Below are 14252 nucleotides of genomic sequence, written 5' to 3'. Positions count from 1 at the left end.
GTCACTTAATCGTTCTCTTTCAGGAGGCCTGCCTGCCTAGGGGGAGGGCAGCCCTGTGCACAAGCTGGCTTTTGATCTCAGTGGAGCTCAGAGAGCTTTGCTAGAGCATTCATAAAGGATTGAGCAGCAACTAATTAATGACTCGAAATTTTATCAGTCATGGTTTGCAGGCTTGTTTTAATATATGAAGACAAGCTGTAAAGCTGGAATGGTGAACGGCTGTTTATTTTGTGACAGGAAAAAGATGTCTCTCCGTCTCTACTGATGGTGATTTTCTGTCAGCCTTCTAGGCCTGCATTCCTGTGCTTTTTAGAGGTACTGTCAGTGTCCTGCTTTAATGCAAAGTTGTAAAAATCACAGGACAATTAACCCCACCAATTTCTGAATTACACCAGGATGATTGTCATCTGCCTCTACAAACAATGATTTGCAGCCATTATCATTGAGAACTTTCTGTTTGGAACTGAAAGCAATGTTCCCTGAAGCATTTGAGGCCAGAAATCCTTGTCAAGCTGAGCATTGTGAGCTTTAGGGTGCAGGCAGATACACCCCTCTAACATCCTTCCTCAAAACTCACAATAGAAAGTGCAGCTTTGTGCTACCTGATCAGTAATTTTAGTGGTTTTCTCATCAGCAGATGGATCTGGTGCTGATTTTATCAGTTTGGTTTTAAAATCAATTCATGGAGAGTGCAATCTCACCTTCCTCTCCATAGATGGAACTACACAACATGTATTCACATAGCTGTGAAGCTGCTGGTGTAGGCTTTGGTGCTGCTAGCACTGTTCTAAATAGAGTAATTTGAACACAGACTGTGCAGCCAACCCCAGCTTATTTGGTATTCACAAACTGCAACAGCATATTAGGCATTAATTATATATTACTTATTAAATTAATTATAATGAATTAGAATTATATTAAGGTTGAGAACTATTTAAAGGGAACTAGAAATTAAAGCAGCAGGATGTGGATCTGGCTGTCATAGACTTGTTCTGCATGGCCTTGAGCAACATGGGTTGCCATTCATCTCTAATTTTCAAAAGACAAGATGAGGGTAATGGTATCTACCTTCTTTGTGAAGCCAATGAGATCCTGTTATAAATAGAAATATTAACTGTAATTTCAAATCTTCCAGTACTAGTGTTAAAATCATAGAATCATAGAATGGTTTGGGTTGGAAGGGACCTTAAGGATCATCTAATTCCAACTCCCTGCCATGGGCAAGGACACCTTACACTAGAACAGGTTGCTCTATATCCCATCCAACCTAGCCTTGCATAGTGACAGGGATGGGGCATCCACAACTTCTCTGGGCAACCTGTGCCAGTGTCTTACCAGCATCACAGTAAAGAAAAAGAATATAAAAATTATTTTATAAAGCTAAATAGTTCTGACCACTTCATCCATAAAAGGAGGAAAATTCTACCAAAATCTGCTTTAAAAACAGATTAGAAGCTACAAGTCAAAAAAAAAAAAAAAAAAAAAAGAAAAAGAAATTCATTAGAGAGTGATCTCACCAATTTCAATTCTGTCTTCACTTTTCCGGCTGCAAAATGGGAATAATCACAACAGCTCATTTTAAGGGGATTTGTTAATAAGACACTTCATATGTGTGAAGCAGTACAGACAAAATTTGCCAAACATGAGTGGATAGCTGGGAGCTTTGTCACTTCAGCAAGTGACTTAGTCCTTTCTTCTTCCAAGAGGCCCTGGTTCCACAGTAGGCCCACACAGGAGTTAATTCCAGGTATCAAGGTCTGTAAGCCAAAAGGGCAGGACATCTCCCAGAAAGTTGTTTATGCTGTCCATGGAACTGCATGCAAAAGGCATAGAAAAGTGAATGGAAAATATAATCAATTTTAACAAAAAATGTTGTGCTGAAAGAGCACAGTTTATACCTGCATTTCCTCACACTGCAGCACAGTGCAGAGACAGAGCAATTTCTTAACACACAAGTTTTGTAATCCCAACATCCTTCCATTCTGCCAATCAATCCTAAATGCTCAGCTGCACCCATAGCAGCAGAGGAAGCACCGAGGCCCACTCTGTGCCACTAAGACCTATTGGCACAGAATGCCCATAATTAATTTCATAATCACCAAAAAAAAGAAGGTGGTTTCAAGCAGTTTGCTTAGTGGGAATCATGTCTGCTGTGTGCTAACTTCCTAAAAGTGCCAGGAAAGGATCTAGACAAATATAAGTTGATCTAAGCCAGAAATCATGCTTGGGATGTTTCTAATAATTAACAGAATAGAGTCAATCATCAGAACCCAGGAAAGTTCTGGTTTCTTCTGCATCTGCTTTTTACCCTGATCCTGATTACCTTATCTGATATTCTGACTACCTTCCTTCTTGAGCTGGAGAGCTTGTCACAACTAGTAATGGAAGGCATTTTTCATCACAGGTACTTCCATAAGATGCATAGCTAGCACCACTGAAAAGGAGTGTTAAAATATAAAATCTAGCAATTTAGGGATAGCATTGGGAAAGTAAAGAAGCCTGTCAAGCACCATTTCCATTTCCAACTATCTTTGCCTTCTCAAAGTCTGAAAAGTGGGTCCCAGCTTTTCCAGGTTTGGCTTCAACAGCATGTAAAACTTTACTTTCACAAGTGACAACACTGGTTGCATTCAGAGGCTGTTGTCATTGCCTGATGGGATCTGATAATCTGCAAAAGCCTTTAGTCTGCAAGATGTGATTAACTGTGAAAGGCAGAGTTATTAAAACAGACTGGAGAAGGATGTGAAACATTTCTCTAGAATCTGTATACACACCACTTCCATGTCTGGAGGAGGGGCCACTGCAGAAACACTTGCTTGTATGTAAATCCTTTTGTAGGGACATGCAGAACTTAAAATTGTTTTCCTCTATTAGCTTTTCTTTTGGACATGTTTATTATTCTGTAGTTACTCTACCAACTCTTTGATCTGATGAAAAAAGCACATTTCTGGCAGTCAGCAAAACTGGTTTCTATTTACATTCTGCTGTTAGAGTGATTTGGCATAAATTTCTGTTGACAATGACTCAGCCCAGGGAATTGTTCTGCCTGAAAACTAACCTAATAAAAACCTCACAATGTTAGTTTTCAGCTAAATCCATGACTGTGTTAACCAGGTGGCCGCACACATTTTCCCCGGTGCCTGTACCCAGGGAAGGCAGGAACAAGCAGGAGTGGTGCCCTGAGCAGGAACAAGCAGGACTGGTGCCCTGGGCTTGGCAGCAGCCCTGGCTCATCCCTCAGGAACTGTTTGTGGAGCTGCAATGATTAATTTTAAAGCAAAGATGTGGTGCACACCAAGGTTTGTGGTGCTAAATGCAGTAGTTGGAGCACTCCCAAGGGGAAAATATATTAGAAAAGGCATTATGTGCAGGACATGAATTTTAGCTTGGACTAGGCCAGTACTGTGGGACAGGTGAAAGTCTGCTGACTCCAAGGGCAGCCTGCTAGGGATGCCTGATGGAAATTTCCTCCTTCCATGTTGAACATGGCAACTGCAGCTGTGACCAGCACAGGCACATGGGCCCCAGCAGACTGAGCAGAGAGGCACCTTCTCCCAGCCTCCAAACCAGGAAAGGCTGTCCTAGGAAGAGCTGTGCTGTGTCAACCCGTTGGAGCTGTGGTGGGGTAAAGCCCTGTTGTGCTGGGTATCACCTGTGTCAGCTCTGAAACACAGGCTTTCCACTGGCCTCACAAAAGACCTCCACAGCTTTCCGCTGCCCAAGAGGAATAAATAGCAAAAGCATTAAGTGCGTCTTCTCTTTGGCACAGCAGCATGTTTTAATAACCCCTGCCCCAGCAAACTCTTCATTGCCAAAGAGAACAATGCAATGCATTTAACATTCTTCTGATTAATATTTATGGCTACAAGCCACCCATTGTTTTTATTGCATAGCTGGTAATCAATAGGGGCTCCAGAAAACAGCAGGACAAGCCAGGGTAAACTGTGGTTCTTCAAAAACTAGGGAAAATGGCAAGAGGTCTTCCCCCTCACCTACAGTTTTGCAGTTTGTTTTAAAAGCGGAAGTTTCACTTGGGTTCATAAATCTGCAGTTAAGTGTCTCAGTGTGCTGACACAGGTTTGGAAATGTTTATCTTAGCACTTGTGCAGCCTCATTAGTGTGGAATGTTTATACTTGCTCTTGCATTTTCACTTACCTGTACAGTTATATATTGTGCACTGGAACGCTGTACTAATAACCCCACTGTACCTCCAACACTGTTTCACAGTAATTGCTCCCCCAGGTGCTGTTTCCTAGAGATTTCTACGTTTTAGCCTTTTAAAGACAAGTAGGCCTTGTTTTACTCTGAAGTTGATGGGAAAGGATATACTGTGAAATTTGGCTGTATTCTAATTCAGTGCCTGATTGTTGGGGACGGTGATCTGCAAACCTGAGCAAGGTTATACTGCATTTAAGCATGAGGACAAGGCAAACATTAAACTGTAATTCCTGAAGACCTGGGCACTGATGCTGCCTTGTCTTGTGCTTTTCTTCTCTTCAGACTAAGAAAATGATGTGTATTAAAAGTGATAAAATAGTATTTTATGTACATATAAATATCAGTACATCTTTACAGTATTGATAATTGCAGTGGTAGTAACAGAAGTTGCTAACATGTTACATTTCTGTGATGAAACCACACTGTAAATTTTACAAAAAATATGCCAACTCTGTAATTTTTTTTAATATATGAGAAATATACAGTTTACAAGATTATGTGGTCTGAGGGTAGTGTGCATTCTAAGTGATGATGATTTCCCATCCCTTCACAGATTTGTGCCTCGGATTTACATACTCTCATAGTGCTTGGGAATGGAGTGTGCACTGATACAAGTAGAATTCAGCATCTTTCTGTGTGCTCTGCTCTAAAAGGCAATGCAGGAAATCCTCTATCCTTTTTACACATCAGTCACAGAGGCACTAAATCTTCCCTCAGACCTCAGAATTTCTTCTCCTTCATACCCAAGTGAGGTTTTATTCAGCAACAGAGGGGCTGGAATAAGAAGATCCTTATGAGACTTCAGATACTCCCACATAGAGGGGAGAAAAGGAGCACCAGACAAGCAGACAGCTCCTGGCAGATGGGAGCAAGCACGGAGGTAAGCATGGGCAAGTCACTGGAGGCAGCTGGGGACTGGGAAGGCAAAAACATTCCACAGTACCAGTGGTCAGGTAAGAAGAGGATCTCCAGGCTGTGGTGGAAAAAGAAGGAATTAAAGGATCCAGAAGAAAGAAAATCCAGGAGGAAGGATCTCCAGGCGGCAGGGAGGGGATATCCCAATTTTGCAGTGACATTGGACTTACTTGCATCCTTTGACAACAAAAGCAGCTGTCCCCTTGAGACACAACCACCCACTAGGCACTAGCTCATTCTTTGCCAATACATAAAATCTTCAATGAGTGTTAAATGAGTGTTAAACTTCATTCTTCCTCTCCCTCCATCAAAATCCTCACCTCCAAGCACAAAGCCCATGTATTTTACTCTGTTTGTTGAACTTAACAGGCAAGAAACCAGGCAGAGGTGATGGTTATTACACACACACATACCCCCCAAAATACAAGTGTGGGGGAAAGACCAGAGACAGCTGGGATCACAACCTTTTACATCTTTATTTGCCAGTTAAGATCCTTTTATTCCATCAATGCAAATATGCAGAACAGCAGGAAACCATGTTTTAAGCAGCACATACCAGTTGGCTGAGAATAAACTAACTACATTCCCCAAGCAATGTAAAAGTAACAATGCACATCATCTTCTAAAAGAAGAAACAAACAGATGTTGCAGCCGAGAGGCACAGCAGGCAGCTTCCGTACAAAGTAGTTTGGCTGTTAAAATGCTAGAACCAGTCCTTGCCCATTTCTCCAACCCCACCCCCAAAAGTCCTAGTATAATTTAACCACTTTTTTTTTTGCTATCTACATAATATAGAAAATATAAACTCTGTTTACTTATAACACTTACTTTTCTTGATAAATAGCTCTTTAAAATATCTACTGTACATATGTCCATGCGTTGACATTATATATATATATAGCATTTATATATATGTATGTATGTCTGAAAAACAATAAATATATACTTAATATTGACACAGCAACAAACTGAACATTTTCTCATTTTCAAAATCAAATAAAAGCAAACAAGTGGAAGAGAAACAGTGAGTGTTGCTCGTCAAGCACAGCACAGCAGGGAGCTTTGATTCCTGCCCTGGCTGGGCACTCGGAATGCCCCATACTTGAGCAGTTGTGGTGCTCACCTATCCTGTAATGCATTAAAAGTCACTTCAAGTTGTAGTTAGCCACCCTGTATGCCATGTGTAACATAGACTGAGCAGGAGCTCAGGGGGTAATGAGGGAGGCTTGCCTCCAGGTTTGCAATGGAATGAGAAACAGAGAGGGCAGGGAAGTGAGTCCAAAGGCTGATATAAAAAAAGGAAAACAAATAATGGATTGGATGGCTGGAAGGTCATAAATAACCAAGGTAAACAAGTCAATAGAGTTAAGTGCTTTAAAGACAATGGCTGGCATTGCTGCAAAAAGTGTCTTGATGATCTGTTGCCAACTCCATGGAATGAATCAGTTTTCCTACTGCCACAAGACACAAAGGAAACTCAAAAGCCCAAATTCAGATGTTAAAAATGGGGTCACTGTAAGATACTGTGAGAGTCCAGGTTCAGAGCTGAACCTGCCCAAGGGCAGCTGAATTCACTGAACATCCTTAAACCAAATGGATAAGATTTTTAAAGTATGGATTAAAAAACCCCAAAAAACAAAAAACAACCCCCCCCCCCATAAGCCAACCCCAAACAATTTATTTCACACATGCCAAAACATAAACCTTTGATTTCAAAACAGCATTCTGCAAAAATGGAACTTAATCCCAAAATTTAAAAAATGTAAAAAAATACCCTTATACAAACATGTGTTCAGTTTTGGATTGACCATAGCCATTCTGTTTATTCATTTTATTCAAAATGCTGAATAAAAGCTGTTTCAGTTTGACCTGTGCTGATACCCTTCTTTCCGCAACCCCAAGGCCTCGATCTGGCAGCTTCAAAAAAGACATTACTTGTTTGGACTGTGGCTTCATACACTCATTAATTAAGTCATGAGGTTTTGACATCAGTTCATGAATGCAGCATTATGTGCAGTCCCATTTACTTTAAAATTTCTTCTTTTCATGAGCAAATGGGAGTGGGCAGTTAAGGGGAAATTATTTTTATTGGACAGACTTCACCCAGCAGCTCAAAAAAGAGGAAATTTTAAAGCAGATAAGACTGCCAAATATTATTCAGTCACACTTCATCTCTAAAATTTACAAACTTTGCTCCCCACAAGTAACAACTTCAACAACAACAAAAACAAACTGCTGTCCTGATTAATCCTGCCATTTCACAATTAACCTCAGATACCCGGAGATCACTGCACAGGTCAAAAGTCCAGTGCTGCATTTCATACATACTAAGGGTACATCACTGGGCCACTGGAACACCAAACCAGTGTGGAGTATCTGCACAAAGCCACAACTCTGGCTTGTAAATACAGAACTTAGCAACTATTACTGAATAGACTTCATAATGAGTGATATTTTATGCTGAAGGACATAAATAAAAGTCAAATACAAAAATTCCCAGCAACAAGAAGTTCTGTCATCACTCCTTTCTGATTCTCTGCAAAAACAACATCAAGATACTATGTTTACCTTTATCTAAATAAAATATGCCTTTTCTTGGTAGAACAGTGAGTAATTTTAAATTGTCTGGGTCTATTCCAGATCTGTATGGACACAAAACTAAAAAAGAAATTGAATTGTCATTGTGCTGTGACCACATGCAGCAGAAAAGCCTCCTTTTTTAGAATGGCTGAACTTCCAGGACAGCTGTTCACTTGTTCAGTCACTTTTTGGAAAGTTATGGAAAAGAAGGGAAAACTTAGTACTAAGTGGATAGTGCCTCTGATTGCCCAATGCTGGCTGGGCAGGGATTTCAATCAAATTTGGCTGATTTGCTTCAGCCAAAGCAAAGGATGAGCTCCAGAGCAGCCCTTCCTGAGCCAAAACCCATCAAGGCATGGCCCAATTCTCTGCCGTGTTGGCTGCATGGGTAAGGTCCCCACGTCTCTACTGGGTATTTTCTCACTTTACAGCTGAAGTACTATGGATTTACCACATGCATGGTACTGGATGTAGGAAAGCCCAAGCTCCTGCAGAGTTCTTACACTTCCATGTAGGACTCCACTGAGATCAGCAATGAGGATGTGCCTATCCAGCAGGAGTATAGGACAGATTCTGCTTCCCCAAGGGCAGGGTCCCTTCCTGGGCTCCCACACACAGAGGTGGAGCAAGGCTGCTGCTGTCACCCTCAGGAAGTGCAGCCCTCAGCCTCCACAGCAGCAGCATATCCTCCCTGCAGGGCAGGCACAGAGGTACCAGCCTGCAGACACCTTCCTGCTGCTCCCTGCTGCAATCATCACCCTCCCTCTGGGCACATTTAAGGAGTTCAGTTGTGCCCTGCTGTCAGTGCAGGGTTGCCCTACCCCTGGTGTGAATCCCAATGCAATTCTAATGGGAAATAAGACACCCTCTCCCAGCTGACTGTCCCAGCACTGGAACAGAGCCCTGCAGAGCAGCAAAGCTCACCCTTTGGCTCTTTCTGTCTTTGGCAACAGACCATAAGGATCAGTATCCTATGTGCACAGGCTGATGGCAAAGGAAAGAGCCTCTCCAATAGCAGCCCTGGGAAAGAGGAATGAAATTTCTTATCTAGTGTATGAACAAGTTCGTTTGGGGGCTACTGTAAATTCCAGCAGTAGCTGCAGTTTGGCTCCTAGGCCTGCACCAATTTAGCAGCATTCATCTCAAACCTTGTGGCACAGCATTAAAAGTGCAATTCCAAATACATGTTTCCTGGGATGGTACTGCATCTGAGTTCAATCAAATACATCTCTGCTATCTGCTCCCCAAATTCCTAAACCCAACTTGAACTCCAGAGGCTACTTAGGGCAAATTCAATGTACTTTCAACTGCACCAAAGGAAGAGAGGGCTGGATGCTGCCAAGAAAAAATTCCAGACTATAAATAAACTATTCGTCAGAATAACAATATGCATTCAATAAATACACTAATTCTTTCCTCCTCCAAGCCAGGTGGAAGTTTAGTATGTTTACACTTGACACTGCAGCACCTTCACCTCCCAGAGAATGGAAAAACTGCCATACAATCCTGAACGTATGCAGCTCCTGCTGCTATCCCAGTTAGGTAACATAAATGTAGCATCTCTGCTACCATTAGAAGAAGAGGTCCCACCCTGCCCTGCTCTCTCTGGGCCAGCACAAGGAGCTGTGCAAGATTTGACCCATTTGCAAGCCAGTACAGACAGCAGCATCAGATGTCTGTGTAACCAAAGCATTGGATTTTCTTTCTGCTGCATCAACAGTAGGTCTGCACAGAGGATGGATGATGCCTGTCACCCAAACCTTTGTGTCTGGGGCAGAAAGTTTGAGCTCAGTAGTACTATCCTTACTCACTATGTCTCTCGCCTGTTCACTGCAGGGGCAGGGGAAAGGATTCTAACTGGCATCACAAAACCCAGAAAGACAGGGAAAAGAAGAAAACACACAGAGGAAACACAGCCAACATTTGTGAACCACAAAGAAGGGCAAAGACATGAACAGCAACTCCAACACAATCGCCAAACTGAGAAGCAAGATTCACAAACATTTTGGTCCATGTTTGGTTCCACTTTTGGATGATGTTTAACTAGACATGGTTAATTATCCACCAGGCTTGCATTCATGACTTGAACTAGCCACTCTTTTCAGTAAATGGGTTTTGCTTTACTGTATGAAAACTCTCTTGATCCCCTTGGGGGTAATTCTATTTTTCAGGAGACAGGTGATTTCTTGATCAAATCCTCTCTTCTGTGTTATTTACTTTTCAGGGCAGGAAGTAGATAGCATGGTATATACCATGACAGTTGCACTGGGAGATTCTTATTGGCACAGATACTACCTCTGGAATTCTCAGAGAAACCCATTTAAAAAAGAAAACAACCAAACTTGTCAAGGGCTGCTTCCAAGAAGGAATGATGAAGCCTTGCCCGAGGTTTTAGCCGAAACAGCCCCAGAGAGAGTTGCTAGAACTGGCAGAACAGCATGGATAGAAACAATTCTCCCCTTGGGTGTGGTTTTGCAGTATTACATTATTCCTTCATCAGTCACACTACCACACATTGGGGACTATTTAACAAAAGGTCATATATATGCTCTTGAAATATTAAGCACATATGAATCAATTTTGGGCCGGGAGTCAAGTTTCCTAACTTCAGCCACACCAAAATTTAGAAGCCAAAATTCTCTGCAAAGGAGGAAGACAGGCATTTCCAGTGGGCACCTCTTTCTATATTAATGCTAGGGTGAACTGAGTCAGCCTTTGGAGAGCTCTCTCTGTATTGACTGCAGTGTTCTTGCTGATCAGGACAAGACATCCAACTGAGCTGACTATAGCCAGATAAGATGAACAACACTATTGATGCCCTCCTGCTCAAAAACATATTTTCTCTTTATATTTACTGCTCACCCCAGTGTTCTCTTACTTCCCCTAGTCAAAATTAACAAAAAACCCTGAAAAGGTTTTTCTCAAGTTTAAAACGATTTAGTGCTATATGCTTGTGTTCTACTTTTTTACTATCTCAAGACCTAGAGCTGTAAACACATCAGCACTGGAGCAGCTTTACTCAGAAAAACAGTATCCCTATTTACTGGGATAAAACATGTGCCTTTCACTATATTCTTTCAAGAAGATATTCTCAAAAGAATAATTATTTCAAAACTGCAATCTAAAATATTACAAAGAAGAACAGGACAAACATAGCAAAAGAGTTTGTCCACCCCTGCACTTGTGACAGGGAATGATTAATACAGTACCAGTAGCTGGCCACTTTAAGGAAGTGAGAAGGCTGGGGGTCCTATGTAATTTATTTTCCTCATAAATAGATGGGAAATTTTCTCGTCCCTTTTGTTTTTCACTCACACTTAGAACTTGGTGGAGATGAGCACTTCTGGGTTGAGGGATGTGAAATTACTTGTTGGTGTGCATCTTTCAAGTGTGAGTTCACAGTGGTTTGAAAGAACACCGCTTGTGTATGCAACCAAACATCGTATGGTTTTGGGTTATATTCCTACTGTTTCCCACCTAAAACCAAAATGCATGATGAATTCACTCAGAAGTCAGTCCCAAACACAGGAAATTTTGTGCAAATCTTTGTAGGACTAGCCTGAGTTCGGCTGCATAATAAACCCCATTATCATTACTGGGTCGTGCCACCTGCCAACCATGAAGGTTTTCCATCACCCATTTTAATCGGAAAACCCATAACACTGACTCTTACCAGGAGCTCACAGAAGACCCTCCCTCACCAAATACCCGGGCATATGCACTGTGGTTGAGGACTGCTTTGTTTTAAAAGCCTCACATTTTCCTATTTAATTGTGCTTTAAAAAAAACCCCAACAAAACAAAAAATCAAAACCAAACAAAGCAAAAAACAACTACTAAACCAACACAGAGAAGCTCCTAACAGACTGTATGAAAAGTGAACTGCCAAGATTTTCTGAATCCTGCAACACTTTCACATCAAGTCCTGTTATTCTGTGTGTTGGCTGGAGGTGTAGTAATACAACATTGTGGTGTCAGCTGTCATGGTAGGAAACATTCATGTCAGACACTACAGAAAATTTAACGACATGACAGTACCTTCACAGCCCTCTGGTAGGTGAGGAAAATCTAAAAGGATCTTCCCAACCTTTCACAGTAAACACAATTGGATAATCTAAAGCACCTGCAAGCAGGGGATGAGTCCATGATATATCATTGCAATCAGCCAGCCAATACTGTTATTAAAACAGTTAAGTTTATCAGCTCTTACGTCTCCTGTCTGTCCTGGGCATTTCGAAGGACCACATCAATTTGGCATTTAGCTGCCAACAGATTAATTGATCCAGACACTGTATTTCCTTCTCCTGCAATCCTCAGCTAAGACACCCAAGCCCTTCACAGAGGCTGAATTACCATCTCCTTCAAGAGCTGTCTGGTTCCTATTCATTCCTAAGAGCTCAGAGGAGCTAGCAGTACAGAGACATCCTGCTCTTCCGCATGGCTTCGCTGATCAAGTATGCCGGGCTTAGTTCTGGCTCCTCAGTCATGATTGAAATGTTCTGCCACTCCCCCAGCTGGTTTGACTTTTTAATGGTGTCCACCACACACAGGGCGTAGAGACAGTCGTCAAAAGTGGCAGCCATCGTAAGGGGCCTCCCGTCCCAGGTCCTCCTGTCGTCCTGGTCCTCAAAGGCCTGCCGGACAGCCTGGACCATCTTAATGGTGCCCCGCAGGTAGGGGGATGGGATGTCACTGAAGGCTTTCTCCGGAAGCAAGGAGTTGCTGACTGGTGTGGAGTCCTTCAGCAGGAGCTCCCGCTGAGGAGAGCTGTTGCTCTGTCCATAGAGGTCGGTGCCTATCACAGTGAGCCGTCCCGCCGAGCCCACCACAATGATGTCCTGTTTGAACTCCCCTGGGATGTTGAAGTTGAGCGTCACAGTGCAGCACACACCCCCTTCCAGGACCATCTGAAAGGTGCAGAAGTCATCGCTGGTGATCTGCCGGATGCCCTTGATGTGGTCTGTCTGCTTCACAAAGGTCTTGAGCAACCCGTGCACCTTCACGGCCTTCTGGCTGGTGAGGAAGGTCAGCAGGTCGATGATGTAGGTGCCCACCGAGTGCAAGCCCCCGCCACCCATCAGGTCATCACAGCTCCAGTTGTACTTCTTGCCCAGCAGGCTCCCACTGTGCACCTGCACCTCGCACACCAGCAGCTCCCCCACGTAACCCTCCTGGATCAGCTGCTTCATCTTCACGAAAGCAGGCAGGAAGCGCAGAACATTCCCCATGATGCTCATGAGCTTTGGATAGTAATGAGCCGCAGTCATCATCCTAAAGGCATCCAGGGGAGTTGCCGTTCGGTCACAGATGACATTCTTCCCAATGCCTGAAATGGTGAGAAAAAAAAAACCATCAATAAAGTTTTATCAATACAGTAAGCTGAAAGCCTCAAGGCTATTCCTAAAGACTAAACCAAGGAGAAAGACCTTAAAAGAATAACACCATATTGAAATGTTTTCAAGGCATAAAGACCCACTCTGGCATGCTTCCAAAATACATGTAAGAATTTTTTAAGCACCACAGTGAAAATGTGATCCTTTTTATTTTCAAAAAGCCTTCCTGTCTAAAAAGAGCTCAAAGATGAGGGCCTGAACAGAAAAAAGTAAGCTCCCTTCTGGAGCAGGCATAAAACCAATCACCCACCTCAGCCATCTCATAGACATCTCTTCTGTGACAACCTGCCCATGCAGGAGTTTCTGTGAGCTGAATCTGAGGTTCAGACTCAAATCCCTGAAGGGTATGAATGACACAAGTGCATGTATTCAGTAACTTAACACAGGTACACTGAAAAGCCTGGCTTTGTCTTCTCAGTACTCTTGTCTCTCCCTCTTTCCTGCTCAGACTGTTTTAAGAGGCTCTGAGGAGAGAAGTACTGGGCTTGCTGCTTAATTTAAAATGAAGAAATTGCTTCTCACTCATAAAATGCCCCACTATTCTGACAATGGCACTCAAGTGTTTTTTGAAGCAGTTCTGCTGAAATGTCAGCAGTGCATCCATGGTGCCAAGGGAGAGTAAGGATTGCTTTAAAACAGGTCAAATGTAGCTGTGACAATCTGTTTCCTCGTGGAATTGTCCATATGGCACACTGTTTGCTGAAGCTTGCATGACAGTCCCCTTTTATCTGGTCATCAAGGTGTGCAACTGAATGCAGTGAAGGTTAAATAATGGGCTTATTACTGATTTCTCCTCCTCAAATACTTCCATTCTGTACTCACACACACATACAGTGACAGAATCTCCACTTTCCTTCTTAGTTGCATACAGAGACTTATTATGCTTAATGATCAATATTAGGTAAGCTGTGGAACACTTTGGATATAAACTATGACACTAAAAATGACCTTTACCAGGAGAGCCTTGGGCTATGGCTGGGCCTGGCACTTAAAAGAGCTGAATTTGGGTCCTTGCCGATGGAGTCCAGATGAATAAATTTACTTGCTAAATCACATTGTATTTTCATTCCTGTTCCCTTCAGGTAATTAAAAAAATCTCTTTTTCTTTTAAGAGCTGTTCAGAGTATAAAATTTTACATGTTTTAG

At 42.4% G+C, this 14252-nt stretch overlaps 1 protein-coding gene across 2 annotated transcripts in view; it reads right to left on the bottom strand.

Annotated features, from left to right (window-relative positions):
• Window positions 1-5591: 5591 nt before the first annotated feature.
• GFOD1 (glucose-fructose oxidoreductase domain containing 1) overlaps window positions 5592-14252 on the bottom strand; it is a 71754-nt gene continuing 63093 nt past the window's right edge. For both annotated transcript variants that reach the window (XM_036405789.2, XM_036405796.2), the window contains exon 2: window positions 5592-13039. In XM_036405789.2, the coding sequence (XP_036261682.1) occupies window positions 12120-13039 (920 nt within the window). In that variant the 3' untranslated portion in view covers window positions 5592-12119. The remainder of the gene's footprint in view (window positions 13040-14252) is intronic.

Source organism: Molothrus ater, chromosome 1 (assembly GCF_012460135.2).
Source record: "Molothrus ater isolate BHLD 08-10-18 breed brown headed cowbird chromosome 1, BPBGC_Mater_1.1, whole genome shotgun sequence".
Classification (NCBI taxonomy): Eukaryota; Metazoa; Chordata; class Aves; order Passeriformes; family Icteridae; genus Molothrus; species Molothrus ater.
Note: the sequence above shows the minus strand (reverse complement) of the source record. Positions and strands in the feature narration are given on the sequence as shown.